We start from the raw sequence: 26,753 nt of genomic DNA on the forward strand, positions 1-26,753 counted from the left end.
AGGTACTGGAAGAGGCAAAAAGAATTGGAAAGTTTGGTTTAAAGCTCAAGCTTCATTCTGAAAAATGAAAGGAAGAATTCTGGTACTTGCAATGCTTTAGTGAAAGCAAATCATAATGCTTTATTTGTATTTACAGATGAAAAAAAGAAAACAAAGAAAATTGACAGTGAACTCAATCCTGTTTGGAATGAGGTAATTTTTATTTTAATTAATTCTTGATCTTTTATAATACAAATGTTTGTAAAATTTGTAAGTCAATTTCTACAGTTATGAATATAAGAAACAGGAGATAGTGATGTGTGTTCTTACAAGGTATTAGCAAATACAGATGAGTGGATTTATCTTGGGCCATGTATTACTTGCCTTTTTTGTTTTTTTGCCTCCTCCCCTCTCCCCCAGCCATTTAGTCATATATATGGGTACATAGTTGGATCCTTTAATGTATGCTAAGAAAAAAAGTCACAATATTAGAATGAATTATGAATTGAATATCCTTGTAGTTTATGTGTAGGGCTGCTCCTATGTTGCATCTTCAATAATATTTTTCTTGGGGAAAATATTTTCTTAGTATGTTTTTTACAGCCAGAAGTGAAAGTTGAAGATTATTCTCGCATGTTATAGATAGAACTTCAAAGAAGGGAAACCTACAAATACTTGTCTAAATTTAACAACAACTGACTTGAAGCAATTTTGAAGGGGAATTGTATCAGATACTGTGAATGAAAATACTTATGTTAGTATGAGGAAGTGGAACTGCAAAAGAAATAATAGCTCAGTATTGAACAATTGAGCTATTTTTCTGTTATTGTTAATAGTAACTAGCAGCTCAAGAATGTGCTGTGAGCATGTTCCAAGACTTTTAATTTTGCTTTTGCAAACTTATCTGATCTGTTCTAATTAAATGCAAAATTTATTTCTGAATAGTTTTATTGTATATGCTACCCCATTGTTAATTAATTTCTGTGTAACTTATGATTTTGTTTTTCACCTTTTTTTTATTCAGATTCTTGAATTTGACTTGAAAGGAATTGCTCTGGATAATTCATCTTCCCTGACAATTATTGTGAAGGATTTCGAAACAATTGGACAAAACAAGTATGTTCTTTTTTTACTATATCAAACACAACTTTCACTGCGTAAGTCCAGGGAGAAAGTAGAACTGATAGTTGCTGGAGAGAAATGATGAATACAATTAAATGTTTTCTGATGTAGTAACTACTTGTAGCCAATAAGCCAGCAAGTTTCCCATCCTTCACCAGTTTGACTGGTAATGTGAAGGAAAGTGCCAGGTATCCTTTTAGACAATTTCAGAAATGCTAGAGCTAAATCCATGGTGTTTAAGGCAGAATTTGAATAAAATTTAGATCTCTACAGCTATTACTGTCATTTGAAAAGCTGCCGTGATTCAGTTGGTGCTTCCTTGTAATTAGGGTTCTTGTGTAACTAGATTTGTCACTCCAGATACCTGGAATATGTTGTCATCCTGCATAACTGTGTACTGCAGTACCCAAGACTACTATAGTTTTAAAATGTCAAAAAATAGCCCTGAAGAGCTCTAACTAGGCATTCTCAGAGAGTGGCTAACACAAACCCCACAAAATCACAAAATGCAGTTAAGGCTCATAGCCTCTAGGTGAGATTTTTAAAGATATATTTTACAACACTTATTAAAGTCTTGTCAAAGAAAAGTGGAAGCCGAAGTTCATTTTCCTACCTTGTCTGAAGGGATTAGGATTGAAGTGCTAGATTTCAGTCTCCTGGGAGAGTGACTTAACTATCAAGATTAATATGTTGGATGAAATACAAAAATTGTCTTGGTAATGAAATCCATGTTCTTGTTCTTTTGAATGTCCTAGCCAGTGGGGTCCTGTTCTTATTGTAATCTTCCTGACTCAGTGAATGTTAGTTCTCTAGACAGTCAGTAAAAGACTTGAACTTGAAAACAAGAGTACCTTTCCCAAGATCAACTTGTAGAACTCTATTCAATGTGAGGGTAAATTCGCTCACACTGAGCAAGGAACTGAATCTCAGTCTCAAACTGCTGGGTGAATGTTATAAGACTCAAGCTCAGCACATATATGGAAGACTGGCGGCGCTATTGCTACCTCCACATCAGTTGTTTTATAAAAAGACTGTTAAAAACAGATTGAGGATTTTTTTGGTTTTGTTTTGCTGTTGGCTTTTTTATTTGTTTTTGTTAGGAAAAGAAAATATTTTCTGATAGTCTTCTGAGAAAAGTTGAATAACCTTAGTGGTAGGTATTTAAGGTTTTTTCCTTCCTGCTATATTTCTGTTTGGGTCTGTGCTGTTAATGTATGCTGGTAGGCTTGAATCGTACTCTAGAAGCCTAAACTCTCCTAGTGCAGTATATAGAACATCCATATACTTAACATCAGCTTCTGCGTTCTTCAGGAATCCAAAAATCAAGCATCATGGGATCCAAGGCTGCTGATCTTTTTTTTTGTTGTTGTTGTGAGAGGTCAAAGGAAAGTTTCATTAATTATGTGGTTGTTTTTGTTAGGCTTTTGATGAAGTACTCAGTGCTCAGACAAAAATATTCTTCATGAAGAATTAAATTGAAGCTGCTATCTTTATGTGAAGGGAGAGGACGTTATAAAACGTTTTAGAGTACTGAAATGCTGTCAAATGTCCATGTTGGTATTTCAACATTTTTCATAGGTTTATATTCTTACAGAATAGGAACATGTAGTAAATAAATATATAAATAACAAAGCATTCTTGTCCCACTAAGTTTAAAAAGTAATTCATGTATTTTTCAAGCTTACTTTTTTTTTAATTAATTTTGTTCCTACGAATTCAGTGGATTGGACCTTTTTATGGCGGCTGTTGAAAAAATAGTTGCTTCAAAAAAATAAAGTGGTATACATGCAACACTAGAATGGAATTAATTCAGAATCTCTTAAAAAGCACATACGTTATATAAACTGTAGTAAAGTTTAGATTATTTCTTATATGATTTTAACCTGGACTTTGAGGTTCTTGCTATATTTGTGAAGAAACAAATGCGTAATACATACTCTAAAGTTTTGTGTGGTTCTGAACGTAAGATTTGTTTTTGTTGTTGTTTGGGTTTTTATGTTTGGTTGGTTGTTTTGTTTGTTTGCTTTTAAAATCTCTGTGTTGTTTTGTGGAAATTCAGCTTTAATATTTTATTAGTATTAGCGGTGTACAGGACAACTTAAAGCAGTGCACACAGATCATTCCAGTAACGAGGACATAAATTACAGAAAGTTTGGTGAAATTTTTGGGAGCCTCTCATGGTTTGCCTGCTGTTGGTCACACAGAAATAAATCTACTCTCTAAAATCAGTTGCAGGGGAAGGTTAAGTTCTTCAGTGAGGTTAAGCTATCGGAAAGCTTTTCTTTCAGGAATCTGTAGTAGGGATAGAGTGTATACTTCTGTATCCAAACATGGTTGTTCTAAAAGCTCTGGCAAAGCCTAGGAGTTCTTAACACTCCTAGGAAATTAAAGCTTTATGAATGTTTAATCTTTATCTATCCCATAGTGGGTAGGCTCTTCTGCCAATCTCTACTTTTCTCTAAAAAACTAAATATGTACATTTGGACAAACATCCACTTTCCAACTCAGAGAGGATTTTTTAAAATCTGCAGAAAAAAATACCCACAACTTATCCATAATGAAATGCCAGTTCCCTACTACTTTGTACTAGTTTTTTGAAAAAGGATTCATTTCTCTTCTGGTCAGTCCTGTTCCTTCACATGAATGCAAAGTAGCATTGCCTGTTGCTGTTTTGAAAGGGATTATGATATAATGTCATCATCTTCTCTTTTGTTGTAAATTTGGATTTATTTTTTTTTATGATGCCATATATGTTCACATCTATTGATGGTAGCCCACTTCCATTCTAGATTTTCTTTACAGCTTTCTGCCTCCTCCCAACATGTAAATTGCACTTCAGGTTTTTACAGTACCTCATCAGACTTGACTTTCAAATCACTGTTAGGCAAGCAGATGCCCTCAGGTCTCTCATTGCTGAGATTCTGTTAGGTCAGAAAAGCAGGAATATATTGTGTGCTTCTGACTTCAGCAAAATCTCAGAAACCGCAGAACTTGATAGAGGAAAACTTGACAGGAATCAGAATTTTGTAATGGATTTTACAGAATATCACCATATCAGACAAGGTGCTTATCTGAAGCCCTAAAATGTGCTGTTCTGTACATGGGTTCAAACTTAAGCAAACATGTTGGGTTTTTTGTGTGTTTTTTGTGTTTCTTTTTCAAACCCTGTTTGTAAATGTCACCTGGACTCATGTCTGTAGAGCTTAACCCCCAGCTTTTGCAAATGCCTGTCTCTGTTCCTTTTGTTTATGCACTGTCTGCCACTTACTTATTCTGTGTAAATAAAAAAAGTAAACCAGTAAAATCCTGTGGGAAAATGAGTTCCATGCATGGAACAGTGCAGAAATGTGTATAGTCTAAACCAAACACAAAGCAACATCTACAAAGTTTTACTCTTTGAGAATAAATCCTAAACAAACAAACAAAAAAACATATTTGAACATATTTGTAGCATGTGATGTATTTGGAAGGGCTATTGGCAGGGAAGCAGGATAAAAGGGGGTTAGAAGTGGGAGTACATGAGCAGGCTTCCTGACTGTAAGAAGATAATAGGAAATGTCATCTCAGATTTATTTTAAAGACAGGAAGCACTGTAACAGCAGAAGAGATTTGGTATTAATGAACATTTAGATGAAGGAGCATATGAAAGAGGTAGAAAAAGATCTGCATTAAGTTTCCCAGATACTACTTGCATGTATGCGTAACCTGTATTTCTGGAGAGTTACTGATCCTATTTACTAATACTGAGTTGCAGAAGGTTTTAGAGTTCCTGGTTCTATTTACTGAGTTGGAGAATGTTTTAGGACTACCATGTTATTGTTTTGACATTCTTTCACAGTATCCTATTCTAATAGCTTGAGGGAAGAAAGTCTGTAAAAAAAAAAAAAAAAAAGTTATGTAAATAAACTTTGTAGCAACTTCATCCCATTCTATAACATGAAAGATGCGTTTCAAATATTTTTTTTTAGATTTTGCTGTGAATGCTGAGAGGTTTTCTGTTTATTGTTTCTTCATGGCTTTAGTTCAATATACATCTGGTAGAGAGGGTTGGTTTGTCTTGGGAGTTTTGTTTTAGGGCTGCTCATAATAACCAAAGTGATTTTTCTGGCTCATACTTCAGAGACCTGTATTGCAGGTGAGCCTTAAGGTCTAAACACTTGAGAAAATCAACGTTCTTTGTTGGTATTCATCCATTCTTCAGAATAGTCTGATAGTAGTTTGTACCAAGGTGGTCTCAATCATAGCCTAAGAGGTTTTATGGGGTGTACATACTATTAAATGCCTTTAAAGGCTAATGAGACTAAAACATACTTGAATTAAGAATTCTTTTAAAAAAAAAAAAAGTGTTTTTTTGAATAACAATCTCTTTTTTAAAGACAAGATCTTGTACTCAGCCAAGCACAGTAATATTGGTATATTTATTCTTCAAAGTGCATAAATATGTTAGAAATTATAGCTGTTTTTTTCTTCAGGTTATTATACTTGTTTATATATAATAAAGAAGAATGCAGATTTTTAGTTCTTAAAGAGAATAAATGAGGCATTGCTCCCAAAACTAGGGCTTACTTTCTCATTTCATCAGTCTCAGCTTCTGCTGACTTACAAGAAGAGGGAGTTTTACATTACATTTATAATTAGGGAACTGTTGAAGTCCTCAAAAGGTTTGCAGAAGTCTTATACTGCAAGGAGGTCACCCTGCCAATTCTGCTTTTTCTATACATTTCTTTGAGAATTTATGTTGAAAACCTCTCCAGTTAATTCTTCTATTAATTTATTGCTCACTAAGGTAGGTAGCCAAAGTACGGACAAAATTGTCTTGCACAGACCTCAGGGCAGCCCAGCACATATTTTCAGTGCTGCAGCATTCCAAAAAGATGCTCAGCAGAAGGGGTATGCAAATGACTTTGCATTGCATTGTCTGCATGCTAGTTTAGGATTGGAAAGATGGAGTTCAATGTCTACCTAAGGTTCTCACTACTGTCATTATAAATTACAGTGAAAAAATAAAAAATAAAGGCAGAGCAGGGTTATTTTGTATTAATATTTAGATGTAATGTTGTTAACTGAACTAATGGCCCATTATTTCAGTCAAGCAGTGTTTGTCTTGGGCTTTTGATGTTATTCATGAGCAGATCCATTAACTTCAGAGGTATGTCTTGTGCTTAATGTAATGAGATTTGAGTCTAAATCAGTAATGTTTTCTGTAAAGGTTCATGATTTTATTTATCATTTTACTTCATTTTAAAGTCTAGATTGAACTGGGATTTAGTTTTTGATTGTACAAGGTATGTGTAGGGGATTGTGTTGCCTGAGAAAGCACTGACAAGAAACTACAGTATCTGTCTTTGGCCTTATTTTCTGTGTTCTGGAGGAACTTTCCTATACTGACGCAGGAGGAGGAGCACAGTGGATGTTATTCTGTTTTTACACTGTGCCAAAAAACACTTGACTCATGGCTTTGGCATGTTTCTATAAAACAGGCTTGAAAGAACATTTGAATATTTTTCCATTCCTCTTTTCCTGGAGATAGAATTTGCTGCTTCATCTACAAGATCACTAAACTTTTGCAGATAGATTAAATGTGTGCTCTTGATGGTAAAAACAGTCATCGGAAAAGATAAATAAAGCAAACCGCACTCACATGTATGCAGATGGATCACCATAGGAATAAAATAGAACTCATATGATCTGTGTTAAGCTAGATTTTCCAGTGTAAAGATGTCTGAAAAGAGAACACATCTGTTTTCTATTATATCTAGTAATGTTAGTAAAAAGATTTCAAACTCTCAGAACACAAATCTTTATGCAGTCTAAAAAACGAAACAACAACAAAAATCCTTCAGTTGTCCCTGTGAAGTTAAAAGAACAACAAAAATTAACAGGAAGTTACAGTCTTGTCTGAGTGAAGTGATTTTCATTCTATTTGAAGGAAAGGGTTGTGATTGTGTTTCTCCAGGCTCTTTGCGTAGTTAGTAACATAGCAACACAGAGGAAAAACACTGTGCACACCCTTTTCTCAAGCAGCAGAATGCAGTCATAAACTAAAAGTGCAGCAAATTGTTTAATCATGTTTAAGTATTTTCCATAGTTAAATAATTCCTAGATTGTTTGAATCCTCCTGCAGTTGGATCCTTTAGTGTGACTTCTTTTTGAAGTCAGTGTGGCATTGATGGCAAGCTTTCCTTTACATACTTTGTAATGGAAGATCAAGCATGGTTAAGATTCAGTTTGGGGGTTTTCTGCTTTGCACAAAATAGCATCCATGCTTTGTTTCTTTGTTTGTGCCATGAGTATTATCAAATAACTAAAGAAGATAAAAATAGTTGGTTTACTCTTAACAAAAATTTTCAAACACAGAGCAAATAACAGAAGGTCGGTGTTAGGTCTTGTAGCATAGAAACTATAATGAAACTTATATACTGAAAAAGAAAAGGCGAATATAGAAATTAAAACTGCAGTGTGGGATCAAATTTGCTGATGAGAATAATCAGTATAAATCTCTGCCAAAGAAGCCCTTAAAATAAGCCAGGAGAATTTAATGGCTTGAATCGTAGCTTGTTAAAATTCCTGGTTAAAATCACTAGGCTTCCTTGGAACTCAGTAGATGTAGCATGTAAGCGGATGGAGGACTTGATATGCTAAGGAGTTCAGTGCAAGTTGCTACCTGCTAACAGAGAGAGAGTAATAAAATGGTTGGTAATGTGAGTTAGCTTTTTCAGATCCAGGAATGGGTGTGAAGTTTCACTTCTCTTGGTTATTTGGGCAGCTAAGAGGAAGTGCTAACCACAGCACTAACGGATTAATTAGCTTTGGCACAAATGCAACGCTGTGTTTAATAGTTGGTCATCGGTAGATTAGTCATTTCATGGTGATAAACTAAGTATTTCCCTTTTGATTACTGATAAGAAAGTATCGCAGACCTAGTACTGATATGGTATACTTGAAGTGACTTAAAATCTGCTTCTAAAGGTAGGTAGGAGTTACATTTATCTTTTGATGTCTTATTTAGTGATATAACAGAACTGTTTGTGGCAGGGCAGGATTTTTTTGTTGTTGTTTTACTTCAGCAAAGCTGGAAAAGTTTGAGACCTGCCTGACTGAGCACCATACGTGTGCAAGTCTTGGGGATGGCCAGAAAGGTATGTATGCAGAGTTAAGGAGCAACACTCAGTTGCTGTCTACTGCCAAAACACCTGATTGAAAAAAAGGTCAGAAGATTTATGGAGCCATTCAAAAGCAGAAACTATTCTATGGCTAGAGATGTGCCACTTAGTGGTGTCAGGAGACCGGTGTTGAGCTGGAATTACATGTTGTCTGCTCAGGCAAGAGCAAGAAGGCTGAAAGAACTCCAGAAAAGGGCAGTGTCCTTTGAAGATGAATAGACGACAGAAGGTCTTTACAGCTATGCGGGAAGGAAAGGACCCCCTGTCACCTTTAAAGTCATGATGCGGACGGAGATTGCAGGCAATTCTGCCTTGAGGTTTTTTTTTTAAAAAAAAAAAAGTCTAGAGAGTTCAGAGGAACAGAACTTCTTCATAGGCATCCACAGTCCTGGTGCAGAAAACTGGGTGTCTAGATACATATCAGAAACAAGCAGAGTAGAAGATCTTGCAGGAAAGGATTGAACAGCAACAAATTGTTGAAAGACATGATGGGAGGGTGGAGGAGGGAAGGCTTTCTCCAAGACCCTTGGAAGTCATACAGATGACATTTAGGGATGACCTTGAAGCACCTTTATTATGTCTGAAAACGTGACTTCAGCCATTGAGTAGCCATGTGATCAAAACCAGACTGGATATGGTCCTGGGTGACCTGTTGTAGCTGAAACTGTTTGGGCAGTGGAGTTGAGCTAGATGATCCTGAGAGGTCCCTTCCAACCTCAGCAGTTCTGTCATTCTGTTAAGAGAGGAGTGAAACATCCCGCATCCAGTGAACAGGACCACTTTAGGGAAAGCAAAAGACCAACTGCCTAAAGCTTGAAGTTTGGTTAAAGCTTAGAATTAGTCTAAGATAGTATATCAGCTGAATATTAGATGTCTTGCTCTTGCTGGAGTGGGAAAAGATGGGAGGCTATTGTTGTCCAACCTGTTAGAGCCGGAGGAAACAAAGGACTTCAGAGGCAACTAGTAGCAGGCAAGTAGACTGTCTAACTGACCCACCCTTCCTGAGGTAATCGCTATTTTAAAAAAGATTACCATGTATTCAAATGTGCACACTGCTGTCATGTGCTCAGGACAGATGAAAATGTGGAAGTGCAAATTTACACTGGAAAATTTTGAAAGCACTACTGTTGATGAGCTATTCTTGAGTTAATGTCACCATGTAAGAGGGTGTGGTTGCTGAACCAGTCATCCAGATGATTTGAGACTTCTGAATTTCTTTTGGGAGTTAATCTAAGTCACTCCAGCTCCATAACAAAACAAAATAGCGAGTCTGCAAAATTTTTCTACAAATATACATGAGAAAATATTTTATTTGCCTTTCTCTGGAATCGGATTTGGTTTAGGTTAGTCTTATTGTTTGTTTGTTTGTTTTCCCCTTCCATGATTCTTTAAACCACGTATATTTCTATCTGTTGTTCTGAAATAGGAAGTCATACTGGTGGTTGAACGATATAAGGGAAAATAAGAAAATTTGGAATAGACGTTTTTTGTTGATTAATTTTGCATTGATGGAAAAAGAGTGAAGAGAAGTTGTTTTTTCAGTATACAGCTGCATAAAGGACATTGAAGCATTTCTTCCTTTCACCTGTAGGAATTGTTTCCAATTTGTTCATGTTATAGTTACTTTCGAAGATATTTACATTCTAGAAGCTGATGTGATAAAGAGAAAAAGACATTAAGCTACACAGTATTTTTCTCGCTTATACACTTTAGGCTTTGCAGTCATATGGAATGAAACTTTTGGACTTATCTTTGACTGTTGAATAATATCAGCGCCTGTCTGCAGGACATCTGCTCTTAAAAAAGTTTGGTCAAATGTAGAGGGAGATGCTTCTTTGGTGTGTAATGTCAGACTTATATGAGTTGTATAGAACATCAATTTTTGGAATGTTCAAGCCACAGGAAAAAAATAATAAAGCCTCTCTGTTTGAGAAAGGCCATCTGCTGTTGTTTCCTGTGCTGGGTGTACGTTACTCCGTGATGTCAAGATTTGCTGCATCAAATCACAGACAATGTTAAATAATACTACAGTTGGAGGTATAAATAACCTAAATAATTTAATAACATAAACACTGAAGTAATGCATATCTGATGTTCTAAATCTAGGTTTGTCTTGTGGGTTGAATGTAATTATGATTACATAACAGGAGAAATCATTTCTTAAGCTCCCTAAAGGTGAGACATGCATGCAGTCAGTTTCAGCTAATGTCCAGTTCTGTGCAACAATTTGTAAAAAGTGAAGATGTATCTAGGATTGATTTAATGCTTACTGAAATAACCTGATATATTTCCATCGCTCGTAAAGGACACTGGATCAAGGGTATGCTACTGAATCAAGGTGTCCGTTCAGTAAAGAGAAGAAAGGCAGGTGTCAGAAATGGCATCAGTTTCAGTTGTGGTCAGTTTTAAAGGTTAGAACAGCTTCATGCAGTACCTGTACAGCAAAGCCTGATCTTAAGCTGCTTTTCACATCTAACCCATCTCCTGTGTGTGAGAAATATGTGAGGCATAGCTGGAATATCACTGTGCTCTGGCCGCTCTTTCCCCAAATTTTTTTTTTTTTTTGAGGAGCAGGGCTGGTGGAAGTCCTCCAGCTGGTATTGGGACTGGCTGCTGGCTGAGGATTGCCAACGTGCCAGCACACAATGATTACTTTATTTGGCTTGTCACTTAAATTACAGGACCAAAAGCAATTTAATTTCGGACAGTAAAAAACTCTGCAAGAGAGGATTGTGAATATTAATTCATAACCTAATTTAATGACAATATTGTGTGGTAAAGGACTAAGATTGTGTTAACACCTATGAGAGCAGGAGACTGAGCCTAGTGCCCTATTTATATCCTTTCACTTCTAAAGTCCTGTGACAAACTAAAGAAGTTTTTAGACAGAAAGAGGTAAGGAGGGTAGGAAAGATCTATGGAACCTAAAGGAAGGCTAAGGCTTGGAGGAAAAGTGTGTGAATGATGGTATCAATATGCTGATAGCTCAGTCAAGACAGTGTTATAGATCCTGAAATTTAGCTGAGAAGACTTCATTAGAGACTTTTACAAGTTTTCTCAATCTAGCTGGGGAGAACAGGATGGACTGAAGAGGTTCCCAGAGCTGAAGTGGAGCATCCCCAGTCAAATGTAAATGATGCGTTAAGTGAACTGGCAGATAAAAATGAATTGACAATAGGTTGAAAACAGAGCTGGGTGTTCTTTAAGATACGACAAAGAAAGGGAAAGACAGGCAAGAGGGAGGTTAAGACAAGGAGAGGAAAGCTAGATTGGGAAACAGGATGTCCAGAGGGTCACAAGTTAAACAAGAAGGGTCAGCAGGGAAGCAGGGAGAAGTTCTGCGTCTGTCATGGAGGGAGTTGTAGAAGTAGGGAGAGGGAGAGCTGCATAGACCCAGCATAATCCTGTTGCAGAGAATCCTTAGCTTCTCCATGAAAAAGCACTGTAATCTACTCAAAGGAACCTCACTTAAGTTCTGTGCTCATGGGTCTTTTTTTCCCCACTTCAGCTGCAAAGTTGGTATTTTGTTTGAAAATGTTCTCTATAGTATTTACAAGGTGAAATTATCTCAGGATTTTCTCACTGGCAACAATCTCAGGTATTCCAATAATCCACTTCAGTGTTGGAGTAAACTGTTACTGCATACTATGGTAACTAAAGGCAGTGCCAGAAATCATGAGACCAATGCCACACTGTTAGAAAGTCTGCTTAAAAGACGTTTCCAAGGTTAAAAGTGCATGCAATTTTCACTTTTTGAGGAGGATGAGGGTGACAAATGCTGTCCCAAAGGAGGCAGAAGCAGCTCAGAAGGGTCTGCCACAGGAGTCATTATCTCCTGGGCATCTTCTGTTGGTAGCACTCCCATGAACCGTATCTAAATATTTGGAGAATTTAGAGGCAAGCAGATGAACCTATTCCAAAAAGTAGAGTATGGGCAAGAAGATTAATTTTGTGAAGAATGTAGTAAGCACGTTGATTGTGATTGTTCCGTTTCATTGTTTTCAGTAGAGATGCGTGTATGTCTTTTTCTGTCAGTTTTTGTGTGATACAGCTGTAATACCTTCATACAGTACTTCTCATCCAAGAGAACGCAAAACTACGTAGGTAAAGAACGTATTACATCCTGTAGTTTACCAGTGAGAACTCTGTGGATGAAACAGGTGACATGGCTGTTAAAGGTTATACAGAAAATAGTTATTAAAAAAAATACATCTTTTTTTAAATTTAGATGTTTAACCTCTTTTAGGTTAATGGTATGGTATGTCTTCAAGAAAGAAAGACAGCACGTTTAAGTTCAGTGAAACAAAAAATACAAATTAGTGCTACTCAGTCATTTGCAATGATCTTTTATTTTGTCTTGGGTTTTCAAGTCACAGCTGGAATTATTTGGTTGACAGACACAAGCAAAAGATAAAATGAAACTTCTGTTTGATGTATACTTGAATTATGATAATGATTTTCACTTCATTTCAGGTTAATTGGCAGTGCATCCATAGCACTTAAGGAACTTGTAGGTAACCAAAGCAGATCTTTTCCCTTCAAACTCATACCGCTGCTAAACGAAAGGGGACAAGAAACTGGAGTGAGTGGCTTACATTTCCTTCTTTTCCTATATTCTTGATCAAAATGCTCCAGCAACAGAACAAATAGTGATATAAATATACTTCCAAGTTATTTTTACTGTATAGATTAAATTCTTTGCAATTTTGTAGCAAAACCCTCGGATGTAATTTATAACAGGATGTAATTACGCCGAGTTTAATATCAAAGATAATTCTTTAAATAGTTTTCTCTGTATGAACTATATATTTGTATACATGTGTTATAGATACTGTGAAAATCAGCCTGGTATTAAAAAAAACAACGAAGGAAAGAAAGAAAAAGCATTTTCTTAAATAACAGATAGTTCCATATTCACTTCTTGCTGTATTCTTTCTAATACCCACCTGTGTCATAATGCTGATTCTAAGAAGCACATAATCACGTGCATGTTTACTTCCAGCTCAGTTCAGAAAATTAGGCAAGATCTTGCTTAACTTTGTTAAATTTAAACACATGCTAAACTGAGTGATTAACTGATATCTGTTAAAAGTAGTGTCTAGAACTGGGACCTTACTGTTTGCACAGACTGGCTGCTAAGCCACTTCATACTACATTCCAGTCTTCTTAATAAGAGGCTTTAAAGGGTAATTTCAGTATCTCTTCAGCTGTAGTTTAATATTGTGGTTAGTTGGTCACAGGATTGTGGTGGTTTTGCTGACTCCTCATGTTACTGTGGCAACTAGGAATAATAATGTTTTATTCATCAATGCAAAAACACAGTCAAGCACTAAAAAACAATTCTGTAATTACAATGGAAAATGATATCATGTATTTTTTCCAGGATGGAAGTATGAACAAGCAATTAGAAGAGCCAGATAGGAAGTTTTACTTATGGTTCAGACTTGTTAGATAGTGTCATTTCTCTCTGCCTTTCATTTGTAAATTTAGGATGTCACTTAATCTGCCATCAGAATTGTGAAAATATATTAATATTTGTTGAAAATCTTATATGCTTGCATTGCAACAGTTTTTTTCTAAATATAAACACTGCAATCACATTTTTTAAATATAGTTTTAGAGCCTATTCCGTTACCTGCAAATTCTTTAGCCTTTATTGTTTGTATCTATGTATAGCTTATTATCAATTTACTCATTTACTAATAAGCTGAAACTTTATAATAAACTCTGCTGTGACCATGAATAGTTACTGTTCCTGTACAGTGCTACAATGACTTAAGGCTTTAAATGAATTGTTGTGAATACTGTGTGCTTCATTCAAAACCGTGTATTTCTCTATAGGCAACAATTGATTTGGTAGTAGGATATGAGCCACCAGCTGGACCTGCAAATCCTAATGACCCAGGAGGGACCAATACACAAGAAGGTATTTCAACCTTTTTTTCAGAACATTATTGTTAAAAGGTCATGGAAATATGTAAGACAAGGCAAGAAAGTGATTAAACAGAATTGTTTGTCACAAAAATAATAATAATAATAATTAATAACCAGAAGCAAGCATGCCAAGACTGCCAAATAGTGATTTAAAAAGAAATTAAGGATGATTCAGCACTACAGTTAGGAGGAAAATTGGAATTTCCTGACACAAAATGTTTTTAGCTTCATTTTCTCCAGTGGAATTGAGTTACAGAAGAATAACTTTGCTTAAAAGCTTTTCAAAAGGGCTTTTTTAAAGAATGAAATTTATATATATATACACATACATATATGTATATATATTTTTTTAATGCTCAGAGAAATAGCAGTTATCTGTCGTAATACTTCAGAGGTAAGAAAAATAAGCAGAGAAGTTGCACTTTTTGAAAAATATATTTCTATGTTGGAGTTTTATGAAAATATTTTCTTAAAGCATTAACCGTTTTTTTGTAGAATAAGTAAGTTTTGAAAGACACTTTTGTATCTTCATTTAGGCTTGATACTTGAGTAGTCCATATAATTATTGTAATCAGTAGGGAATATTCTTTGGTCTTGATGTATAATTTTACCCAGTCTTTCTCTGAGAATGTTTTTGAGATCTACTGTTTTTTCAGACTCATCGGAGAACTGTGAAGTAACAACAGATTTCTTCAGTTGACAGGCAAATAATTGCCGTAATAGCCAGGCTGTGGTTGTGCAGACAAAATTAAATGTAAAAAATTTAATACGTTTGAGAAAAAATAAATTAGTTTGGTCATTATCTGATGATAGTTACATAAGAAGGAAAAAAATTTGAAATGAAGAGTCTCCAGAAATTTTGATTCCACTGAGAGGTGTGCTTGAGGAGTGGAAGGTTAGGTAATGTAAACAGAAAAGTTGTGTGTTAAATTACTAAACTTCACAATATTATATAGAAATATGGACTTGCAGGCTAAAAATACTAATTGACTTGTATGAGATTATTTTGATAGCCTTTTAAAAATGCACTTACATTTGAACTATGCGGTAATACAGATAAATAGAACACAGCAGGCTTTTAGCTAGTATCCAGCAAGTGTGTGAAAATTATTTCAGTGCCAGTTAGCAAACACACCTTAGTTCATTATTGTAAATACCTGTTTCCCATGAAATGAAGTCACCTCCCCAGTTGTGACTGCTGCAGTTCCTTTTCAGAAATTAAAAATGAAGTGCTATGTCAGGATGTGTAATCAAACAGTTGCATGTATCCATCAGGGCAGATGAATCTGAAAAATGTTAGGGAGGTGGAGTCTTCCAGTTATCAAGTAGGTGGTATGTCAGTCTTTATGGTTTTATACATCTCTTACAAGAACTGCTGATGAATTCATTATGCAAAGTGTTCATCACCCTGTGTTGGCAATTTAACTCATGAAGTTAATAAACATTGTTAATGCCAGCCACCAGTTGCACAGCTTGTTCTTACTGTAGATTTTACCATATTCACTGTCCTCCATTTAAGAAAAGAAATTAGAAACATAAGGGAATTAAACAATTTTGTAGTCTAGATATTTATGGATCCTGTTTTGCAGTGCTGGAATTTCACTGTATGATATAGAACTGTCTTCCACAGAGCTATTGTGATTTCAGAACTGTCTTTGAGGAGACTTATTAAAAACTTCCCTTTATTCCACAGTTAAATGCTGTGGAGGGGGATTCAGATTTTTATTTTAGATGGCAGTATCCACCCTTGAGAAACCCTAAATGTCTTCATATTTTCAAGGCTCCGAAGTAAAAACTTCAGATGCTACGCTAGAGCCTAGTCTTTCTTCTAGGAAAAATAGCTTTAACTGGAATGAAAGTAATTGCTTCTGGTGATATTCTCATGATGATTAATTACAACTGAATTGCACTTTGCTACAACGGCAGTCATTTGGTTCAAAAAAGTATACAGGAATTGTATTAGATAATCTGCATCCTGAAGTGGGACAGACCTACAGTTAGCTCGGTTAGGATATAAATTTATTCTTAAGCAGGTTAAAATGACTAACTTTCAAAAGGAGTTGGAAGCATGTGGTCAGTAAAAAATAAATAAATAAATTTGTTAAAATGAGATGATAATACAATTCCAGTATAACTCTTGTATATCAGACTCTTGTTCCTGAAACTTCAATATTAAGCTGGACTATTTGTTAACTGCAGTGTTTTTTAACTGTAGCAGATGGAGAAGACAATGGAGATTATGAGGATGGCATGGATGTTGGTAACATCGCATCAACAGTTCCAAGTGGCACAAAGGAAGCCCAGCTAGCTAGGCGCATCACCAAAGGAAAGAAAACACGGAGAATCCTTTCTAACAAACCACAAGATTTCCAGGTAATAGATTTATTAAATATTGCATGTTGCCTTTTCCTGACTTGGCATGACATCACTCCTTTCACATTGTCTTGAGTATAATTTAATGTCAGATCATGCAAAGCTAATAGGCTGTAGAAACAATTAACCACTTCGTTTGAAAGCCTGTACTTCCAAAGTATTTTTCAAAAGTGCCTGTTACAGAGATGTCCAGTTTTGAACAGTTGACTGAAATCTAGGTAAACCGTATTTATTATACATTTGTAGACATCAAGCTACAATAGCACCTTTAAAAATAAGTAGTAAAAGCATGTAAAAAAACCCTTGCTGAAAAACTTATCTCCAACTTGTCTTGAAAAAGTCAAGTAAAATTATACTTGCTATCGTAATTTATGCTTAAAAAGTCTGTCTGTATCTGCCAGCAACTTCAGGTGCTGGTTAACTTTTTTGGTGGTGTACTGAGAAATTGTTGTCAACAGAGATAGCATAGGGAATGAGTTAATACAGATGTTTGATTTTCATTATTATTTATTTATATTTATTCAGATTCGTGTTAGAGTCATTGAAGGTCGTCAGTTGCCTGGAAATAACATAAAACCAGTTGTCAAAGTTCATGTTTGTGGTCAGACACACCGAACAAGAATCAAAAGAGGAAACAACCCATATTTTGATGAAGTGAGTGTTGTAAGAAAATTTCAGCTGAAAGGTTGATGCTATCAAATGAGGAAAAAATGGTTATCACAGCTTTCGTTATAGTCAATAAATAATAATTTTGTAATATTTAAGGATAATGTGACTAACATGAATTTCCAAGTGCCCAGTCCCTTTCTTTATGTATTCACATTACTAAATGCAACATCACTATTTCTGGCAGCCCTAGCAAACTATCTAGAAAGAAATCAAACTTCAACTGAAACATATGTAACTTGTTCTTTGATATGATTGGCCATGTGACATAAGGGCTTTGAATAGTTCTGTGCAGGTTATAAAACCACAGAAAAATTAGGAAATCACTCTAGACTTCTTTGGTGTTTGCAACTGAGCTTTCCATACAGTGCTTTGGGTCAGTAAGACTTCTACACAGAATCTGGAAAAGCCTTTGTGTTACTACACATAATTTGTAAATGCACAGCTAGATTTTTGTCCAGACGGGGATTTATGCATTAAATGTATGGAAATGGCAGGAAGGAATTTATAGTAGTATAAACAGCACAAAAATAAATGATCCTGTGTCTGGAACAGTAAACATATGGATGTTTAACTCATGAAGGCAAAAACAAGGAATGTACAGCAAAGATTGAGACTTGAACTAAGCTGTAGGTAGCATTCAAGATTTATTAAACATTGGTTGGGAAAAAGAAAAGGGGGGGAAGGGAAGGGGAGAAAATCACATGCAGCTTGTATCAAATCAATTTTTAGTCAGTCTCAGTATTCAGAGGTGGGACCATGTTTGTGTACTCCTGTTGTTGGATAGAGTACTGACTGAAATATCTCTGGTCTCAAAGACCAAACTTAGTAAAGCATATACTATGAATAAAGCAAATAATCTGTTAAATAGTATATTTATCTTCATGCTGTCAGACTATCAGGTTTGTTACAATAGCCTTGAATTTCACAGACGCAAATCATTACAATCGCTTATCATCATGAACACTGAAGACCATTTTGACAGGTACAACAGAGATGACTAGACCAGAATTGAATGTCCCGAAGAACAAGTAGCTTTTACAGTTGCAGAAGCTGTTCCCCTGAGAAGACTATGAAGTGCAGAGCAAGGGCAATGCTGAAAGCTTATGACAGGACTATACCTACTACTACATTCTTTCAAATGGAAGTCTTGACTTTGCCTTCTATTTTATATTAAGTTTGTTTACCTAGTTCAGTTTTTAATTCTGCACTAAATTATCAGATAATGTTTCCAACAAGGAGGCAGGCTGATAGTATTTTAGCAGGCATACTTCACGAGCCTTTTAAAATCATGTTTTCATATTTTCTATTGAGAGAGTTATGTGATGCATTTTCTGTTTCAAAATGTTTTTTTGTTTTTGTTTTTACTTTAACAGCTATTTTTCTACAATGTCCACATGACTCCTTTAGAGTTACTTGATGAAACAATTAGCATTCGGGTAAGAAAAAATGGTGCATGTTCCAAGGGGCTGCTGGATGCATATAGGGTTGTCTGGCCATTTCACTGTAAAGTTTAGAAGCATTCCTGTTTCGTATCTATCTTTATAGGTGTATGATTCTTATTCTCTACGAGCAGACTGTCTAATGGGAGAGTTTAAGGTGGGTATGAAACTGACTTCCATACCTTGACTAAATTAAAGAAAATGAGAGAAATTTTTAAAGTCCGTGTTTTAAATGTTTAAATTTATACAGCTTTAGCATGGGGCCAAAGATTACCTAGTGATGTCTTGCTTGTTATGCTAGAGACCGTTTGTTCTAACCACTGATAATCAGTTTTCTTATTTGAGTAGATGATTGTTGTTAAAGAAAATTGTGTTTTATATACCAAGTTCTCTCACTTGTATCCAAGAGAAAAAATGTATTTTCCAAAAGGTAAATGTTTCACTTGGAAAGTAACAAGGTGATTATTTGGTATGAGGTAGGGTTTGCAGAAATAATTGTATTAGGCAGAATAGTAACGCACATGGCAGCATAAAGATGCACATTCTCAAGTGATGTGGAAAGGTCATTTTATCAGAAATATGTTAAGTAAAAATCATGGAAAAGCTTCTTAAATTAATTTATGTGGATCTGATGATATTGGTGAGGTTGTTTTTGTTTGTATGCATTACAGTCGCTATTGAGAGATGAACATCTGCCCATTGAAGGTATCCTAAGGCAGTACAGACAAAGTATTCACACGACAATTGTAATAGTTTCTGGGATCCCCTATTATAACATTTCCAGTGTCAGTGTTGGTTGTCTTTTGTGTCTGCTTATTTTGTACTGCAAAAATTCAGTACATCTCTGGACCGCCTTTTCATGAAAATATGTACATGACGAAGAGTGCTCCTCTCTAGATGCAGCTTGCTTGTTTTTGCTCCGTGCTGCTTATTTACCATGTAATTTCTAATGATCCAGACAGGTATATTTCTCTATGAAGGACTGAAGGACTAATCAGAACAGGCAGGTGACAGCATGTCATTCAGATGCTTTCTGTTCCCACATGCATTCCAGGAAGAAACTCCGAGAGGAATTCTCTCTAGAAAATGACCTTTTCAGACCCGCAAGGAATATTGGCCCAGTTGACATGCATAAACATACTTGCATTCCTAAACGTGTTTGAAACCTGATACAATCAATACAGTAGGGGTACATGTGCAATCATGTCCAGGTTTGACACAGTGGGGAAAAAATTGCTCATCTTTTATAAAAGAGAAATTAAATTACTCATTTAAAAAAAAAAAAAAGCCTAACTTCTGCAACTGAACTATGAGATGCTGAGAAGGAAATAGGGGGAAAAAAAGATGTCTGAAAAGCCTGTATGAACATAAAATAATGGAGGAGCATAGGGAGTTCAAGAAGAAGTAATTAGCCCCATCTTCTGTCTCCAATAAATGGGAAAGCTGGGGATCTGAGGAAGGAAGGAGCAAGCTGTTAGTTTGCGTCCATCTTTTATTGCATTTTCTTCTTGATTGTTCTACCCATTCAGAATTCCTTTTTTGTAAACGTAAGGCATTTTCTCTTTCTCATCCCAAGAATATGCTATGTAAACTTTCTTTTGTTTGTGACAAGCTTTTGAAAAAGTTTGGAGGACTTGCCTAGCATTTTCCTGTTCTGGTATTTCTTCCAATATAATGCCTTTGATCTTTATTGCAGATTGACATTGGCTATGTTTATGATGAACCTGGTAAGTAACAGCTACTTCAGAGCTTCTTTCCTAGAAGAAAAGGTGTGCTTGAGTTCTTGAAACTTGGAATTGAAACATTTCCATTACTATTTCTAAAGTAAAAATGTAAGTAAATGGAAAGTTGAAATTGCTGCTTAAAGTATAAACAAAAAAAAATTCCAACAATATGTAATTCCTTTCAATGGTTTCAAGATGAAGAACAAGCACATAAAATTTGGATATTAGCTTTGGTATCAAAGACCAAAAAAAAATTGAAAGATGATGCAAAAGTATTTGTAAATTGTGTCAGTGAAATAGCATGCCACGTAATGTTTTAACACTGCTAGATTTCCTGTTTTGAATAGAGATATTCAGACCTGTCTAAGGATAAATTTTTAAAATAATTAGTTGTAGGTTAAAGTAGGCTTTTTGGAGCAGTTGGCTTTGACATTGATTTCTGTCTTTATTTAATGGATGTTACTAGGGGTGTTTTACTTTCATTTCAGGCCATGCAGTTATGAGAAAATGGCTTTTGCTGAGTGATCCTGAGGATACAAGCTCAGGAGCTAAAGGCTATATGAAAGTTAGCATGTTTGTCCTGGGAACTGGAGATGAGCCACCAGTAAGTTTGATTTATTTGCTTTTCTTCTTTATCCACCCTCGATAATTCGTGTTCCCCCTCACAGTTCTGTATAACGTCCTCTGTAAGCATTATGTAACTTCCACGTCCTGGAAGAAGCACAGATGTGTTAGCCTGATGTCGCTTGCAAGCTAATATGTAATTCCTCTTAGCATATCTAATCAGGCTGAGCAGCATACTGATATCAGTTCCAGGACTAACTCAGGGATGTCTCAACTACTGTGTAATATAGACGAGCCTGCAGAGAAACCCGAGAACCAGAAAGCTCCTAATACTTACCAGGTGAAAATCAGGCCCATCAATAATTACAGTTTAGGCATGAATTAATTTGATGGATAGGAAAGCATATGATTGTTAAAAGTAACTACTGCTTTTAACAATTCAGTTTTTAACTGTCTGTTGTCAAGGTAAAAATAAGCCCTCTCTGTGTGACGTTTTTCTCGACTGTTGTCTGTAGTTCCAATACTGCTGTTATTCCTGCTTAAGATTTTTACATTCTGCTACTCCTTAGTTAAATGTAATGTCACTACCACCATGGAATATATCCTCCTCCTTCAATATTATAGGATCATACAATGTTTTGGGTTGGAAGGGACCTTTAGAGGTCAGGCTGTCTTCATGATTCTTGACATCACAAGGATATTTGTAGTTATTTGTGGTGACATTTTAGAACTCCTGTTTATTTCTAAAGGAGGAAGCAGTAAGTTTTGGTAAATTATATCAGAATTGTATGTATTTTCTAATTATAGTAAGATTCCTTACCACAATATTCATCTTGAGATGGGTATGAAAATTGCACAAAGTTGGCCTTATTTATGAGTGCAATAATGATTGATCATCAGACGATGTTTTTAGAAGTGTTGTTATAGTAGGCTTCTACAGTTGAATAGCATAGAGATTAAAATATAAATAAAATAGTTTGAGTAGAATTCATTTTTATAGTTTGATAATTCAATGAAGTCTCATTCTTTATAATGAAACTGACACAGTCTTCTACCTGTAAGGTATTGTGGGCACCAGTTTAACTAATCGCCTTAAATCTGTGGATTACTCCGTCTTTCTTACATACCAGATACTATGTGCCAATATATCTCCCAACAGGTTGAAAAACGGGAAAGAGATAATGAAAGCGATGATGTGGAGAGCAATCTGTTATTACCAGCTGGAATTGCACTTCGATGGGTCACTTTCCTTCTCAAAATCTACAGAGCTGAGGACATTCCACAAAGTACATCAGCTCTTATTACTTGTCCATTGGTGTATTTGATTGCCATTAGATAGATAGATAGATTAGATTGCCTGTGATAGCTGTTTGGAAACATTTCATGAACATAATACATCTTGAGTGTTTTACATTATTATTTGAGCCAATAATTCTGTGATGGTTTAAGAAGCCTATTTCAAGCTCTTTGGTAATACTCAGTAAGTCTACTTAATTCTTGTAATGGATAATTTAATGTTACACACTAGATGAGTAATGCTCCTCTGTTGCTGAGTGGGCCACATAGCTTCGAGTAGTGGTCATCTTCATTAGACTATGTCCAATCACAGAAGTTAACATTCGAGTCCAGGTGATCTGCAGGTACGCTGGATGTTCTGTGCATGTCTAGTTTGAGTATATAGTGCATGTTTCAGTTTCATCCATCTTAGCAAGATTTTTCCCCTTTATCTGTGACAACAAGTGACTGTGTCTACAGGTACTTGAGTAAATTTTTTCAAATACAACTATGCCCCTAAATTCAGGAGCACATTAGCACTCCTTAGGATGTTTCCAAAAATTATATTATTGAAATTTCACCAAAGCCTAAACTCTCCATTTTCACTGGTAGATTCTTACTCTTCACAACTTTGTTCATCAGATTAGACTTCACCCTACCTAGATCTGTAAATTGGTTGATTTTGGTGGGATTGCTATGGCAAGTTTAAAATAATAATAATAATTATAAAAAAAAAAGCATAAACACTTATTTCTGTTTTGAAACTTCTGTGCAGTGGATGATGCTTTTGCACAGACTGTCAAGGAAATATTTGGAGGAGAAGCAGACAAGAAAAACCTGGTGGATCCCTTTGTAGAAGTTTCCTTTGCTGGAAAAAAGGTAATAGAGTAAATACCTGAATCACTTTATTTTAGTCATAGTCCTGAGAACAGAATTTATATGCCAATATACATTTTTAAGCTTACCTAAGTTATGGAAATAAAAAAGTATTAGCCCTAAAGTTCACTTAGTAGAATGAGGGCAAACTTATGAGATATAGTAGAATGGGTGCAAAGTTGATGACTAATAAAAGGAATGTATGACTAAATGCTAGGAAATTATGTATGCCAGGTTGCTTACCTACTGGTTGTTCCTGATCAGGTTTTGTAACTGGTGGTGCAGATTTTTCTGGACAGGTTAACAGCATTTGTGCGTTTTATGACTAATATGCTCCTCAGAATGCCAAATTTGAGCTGAAGCCCAATTGCACAGCCTATATTCATAGCTAGACAGTCTTCAAGAGGAAAAATGATAGTCCTTTCGTATGTTATATAATCAGGTCAACACCCCCAGTAAACATAGGGAATCTTCAGCAGACATTACCGATAATTAATATAGTCTTTCCCATAGAGTATATTCTTCATCCTCTCTAAAATCTACATAAAATAATCTGGAATCAAGTCATTCCTGTGTCCGTCTTCTCTGCTGTGATAAGAGATCAGTACTAGTGTGAAAGCATCTTTGTTGTAGCTAGTGGAAATAACAAACTTTTTTCTTTTTAAGGCAACTCCAGCCTCAAGTTTAAACACGGTTTCAAAATTTTATTTTCCATCTAATAGTCATTAACATTGTATATGTAGGTCAGTTTAGCAGTATTTACCAAATGAAAGCTGATTGGAGCATAAACCTCTCAGCATTCATCGTTAACTACTACTCCCTCTCTGATTAGAATACGATTGATCCTAAATCATAGCCAGTATATGCTTTTCTGTCTGTTTTATCTTTGATGTGCTATGTAATTGATATTTATTTTTTAGGTTTGCACAAACATAATTGAGAAAAATGCTAACCCAGAGTGGAACCAAATTATTTATCTTCAAGTCAAGGTCAGTTTTTTTCTCATTTCTTTAGAAAATGGGCATTCTTTTGGAATCTAGGGCATTAACATTACAGAATTGAAATAAGTAATGGGTTGTTTTATTATCATTGCTTTTTTCAGTTTCCTTCAATGTGTGAGAAAATAAAGCTTGCAGTTGTTGACTGGTGAGTTATGACTTAATCAAAGCACTAGACAAGATAAATTATGTTAAGTGAAGTCTGGTTCTGTGTCAGGTGTTGTTGGAGTCTCAATCTACAAGTATATAAACAAGTGTTTAAGTAATTTTAGTAATATGGTTTCTTTACAATAGGTGTGATTAGCATAATATGGGAGTATTGTTACTTTTGTACAGTGAGCAGTGAGCGCTATTGCTAGTTAGGTGATCATGTAATGTTTCTAATACATGCACTTGTCAGTTTTCTTTCTTAGTTTTGTGCCCACTAACTAGTTCATTAATGCTTTTAAAAAAATTTAATTCCATTATATTTTAAAGTAAAACTTGAATGTCTGCTTCTGTAAACATTTGTCTTGCTCATATCATCTTCCTGTTCGTGTATTGTTGAATGCTATTCAGAACATTAAGCATATTTTGAGTTCTGGTTTAGGTGGTTCAAATACTAGTAAGCCACAGAGTTGCTATTCTTTCTGTATATCTGAGTGTACTTATTAAGCATAGTTCTGGGGAGAAGACAGAATATATCACAGGGCTCTGGTTTGCACATTGCTGACTACTTGTACTCCTGAGAAGCAAATGATTTTTTTCAACAGAGCTCCTAGGTTGGTTACTGAAATTCTACCAGGTTTTTAAAGAGTTTTACAGTACTTCACGTGACTTCCTCATGATACAACTCGCTTTTGTAACTATCAATTAAATACCTTCTGTTAGTAATATTAAGGCATTCCAAGTGATATAAAATGTGAATATACCATCTTGGAGTGCCTTTTGCTTGCTTCTATGTAGGATGGTCAGCATTATGTTTAACTAAAATCTTTCTCTTTTTGTAGGGATCGTCTTACAAAAAATGATGTAGTAGGAACAACATATTTAAGTCTCTCAAAAATTGCTTCTTCTGGAGGAGAAGTTGAAGGTAACTGATTCAGCTATCTTCTCTTGTGTTATTAGGAATAGCAAGGGTCGGTGCTCCTAAAAAAATATAGTTTCCTATAGTTTCTCAGTTCTGTGGCAACAAGATAGTCTATTTCCAGAGTTTTCAAAACAATGCACATAGAAAACATACAGTGGGACTTTTCAAGGTAGTAAAACTTTAACATTTAAACCACATCATCATCAAATTGCAGTAACTACCTCAAAAATCAGTTTTATTTATAAAGGTAATCAATCAATTAAGATTGCAAACCAGTTCTTTCCCAACTTCAGAAAACCATGTAATCTCTGTGCCGTTAGTGAGATGCATACATTTACTAAGATTCTTACTACAACATTTACAATCCAGAGTTACTGTTTCATAATCACTAACTACTTCATTGGGCACTAGCAGACAAGATTTTTTTTTGCCACCTTATAAGTCTGTCTGTGCTACAGACAGAGAACCTAAAAACAGGAGAATGTTCCTGAGTAGTTAGCCTGCAGGAATGATGTAGAACCATCTGCTCATTTCCTTTGTACTGCTTTCAGATGTTGGGGGGTGGGGGGAGGGGAGGAGGAGTTGGATCAGTCACTGCTTTGATCAGCAGCTTTATATAAATTGCCACTGCCTCTCATCATATGAGTGCTCCACATAGCTATTAAGTAGCCCTTGTTTTAGTAGCTTCAATGAACTAATGGAATGTCTGCAATACTATGATTGCAGAGAATTAGCTTACGTGCTTCAGTTTAGGTGACTAGATTTGTAATTTCATAAAGGTTAAAAGGCAGAACTGATTAACTGCAAGAGAACAAATTTTGTTAGGCAATTTTTGGGAAATATTAAATAATACATTTCCTATTATTTTTCTGTTCTAATACAATGTTGTGAATGTTTTATTAATAATTTCTTGGTGATCTACTTCTATAATCCCATCTTATTTTTATATCAGGATCTTTCATACAATTGAGCCAGCTCCATGACAATGATTGTGTTACTTTGCCAGAAAAAAATTGTGTTGTCTTTTTAATATACATAGTGTGGCATATTAGGTGTCCATACATAATGACATGGTTAAACAGACTTAAGATTTATTTATATGTGTACATTAGCTTGTAGGACACTGACTCAAAACCATTTCCACAATAAGGATCTAAATTACTGTTTTTTCTGTTGTGTTTATGATATGTGCATGTTGTCTGAAAACAGACTAGTTTGTCCTTGAGTTGGTAGCTATGTCAGGAGTTCAAAAACAAAAGTAGTGGCTCCAATCCTGCAATGACTTGAGCAGGTATTTAATTATCTTATCAGATGGAACTGTATTTTCAGTCAGATAACTGCAAGCTTATAATCCAGTCCCCTTCGAAGTATTTGCTGTTGAAAGTACAACTTTGTGCAAACATTGTTTTTGTGTATCCCACACACAACCAGAGGCAAAAGCAAAGGTTATAGAAAAAGGCAATGGGAAGTTAAAGATGGAAGGGCTGGGCTGTTGGGGAAAATTCAGTTGTGAAGAAATGACTTGTGCTACTCACAGAAGTATGTAACTTGAACTGCTGCTGAGTCAT

At 35.4% G+C, this 26,753-nt stretch overlaps 1 protein-coding gene across 12 annotated transcripts in view; it reads left to right on the forward strand.

The window, feature by feature from the left end:
• MYOF (myoferlin) overlaps positions 1-26,753 on the forward strand; it is a gene marked incomplete at its 5' end in the record, with an annotated part of 70,787 nt that overhangs the window by 7,177 nt on the left and 36,857 nt on the right. For 10 of the 12 annotated variants that reach the window (XM_083844619.1, XM_083844623.1, XM_083844624.1 and 7 more), the window contains 15 exons: positions 137-192; positions 1,004-1,095; positions 12,738-12,846; positions 14,106-14,190; positions 16,414-16,571; positions 17,097-17,225; positions 18,614-18,676; positions 18,786-18,836; positions 20,376-20,406; positions 20,892-21,007; positions 22,127-22,253; positions 23,018-23,121; positions 24,039-24,107; positions 24,221-24,264; positions 25,106-25,188. In XM_083844619.1, coding sequence (XP_083700745.1) covers positions 137-192; positions 1,004-1,095; positions 12,738-12,846; positions 14,106-14,190; positions 16,414-16,571; positions 17,097-17,225; positions 18,614-18,676; positions 18,786-18,836; positions 20,376-20,406; positions 20,892-21,007; positions 22,127-22,253; positions 23,018-23,121; positions 24,039-24,107; positions 24,221-24,264; positions 25,106-25,188 — 1,317 coding nt within the window. The remainder of the gene's footprint in view (positions 1-136; positions 193-1,003; positions 1,096-12,737; positions 12,847-14,105; positions 14,191-16,413; positions 16,572-17,096; positions 17,226-18,613; positions 18,677-18,785; positions 18,837-20,375; positions 20,407-20,891; positions 21,008-22,126; positions 22,254-23,017; positions 23,122-24,038; positions 24,108-24,220; positions 24,265-25,105; positions 25,189-26,753) is intronic. The other 2 variants (XM_083844627.1, XM_083844630.1) reach the window with 1 other exon arrangement.

The sequence above is a fragment of the Anser anser genome (assembly GCF_964211835.1).
Source record: "Anser anser genome assembly, chromosome: 7".
NCBI classification, from domain to species: Eukaryota; Metazoa; Chordata; class Aves; order Anseriformes; family Anatidae; genus Anser; species Anser anser.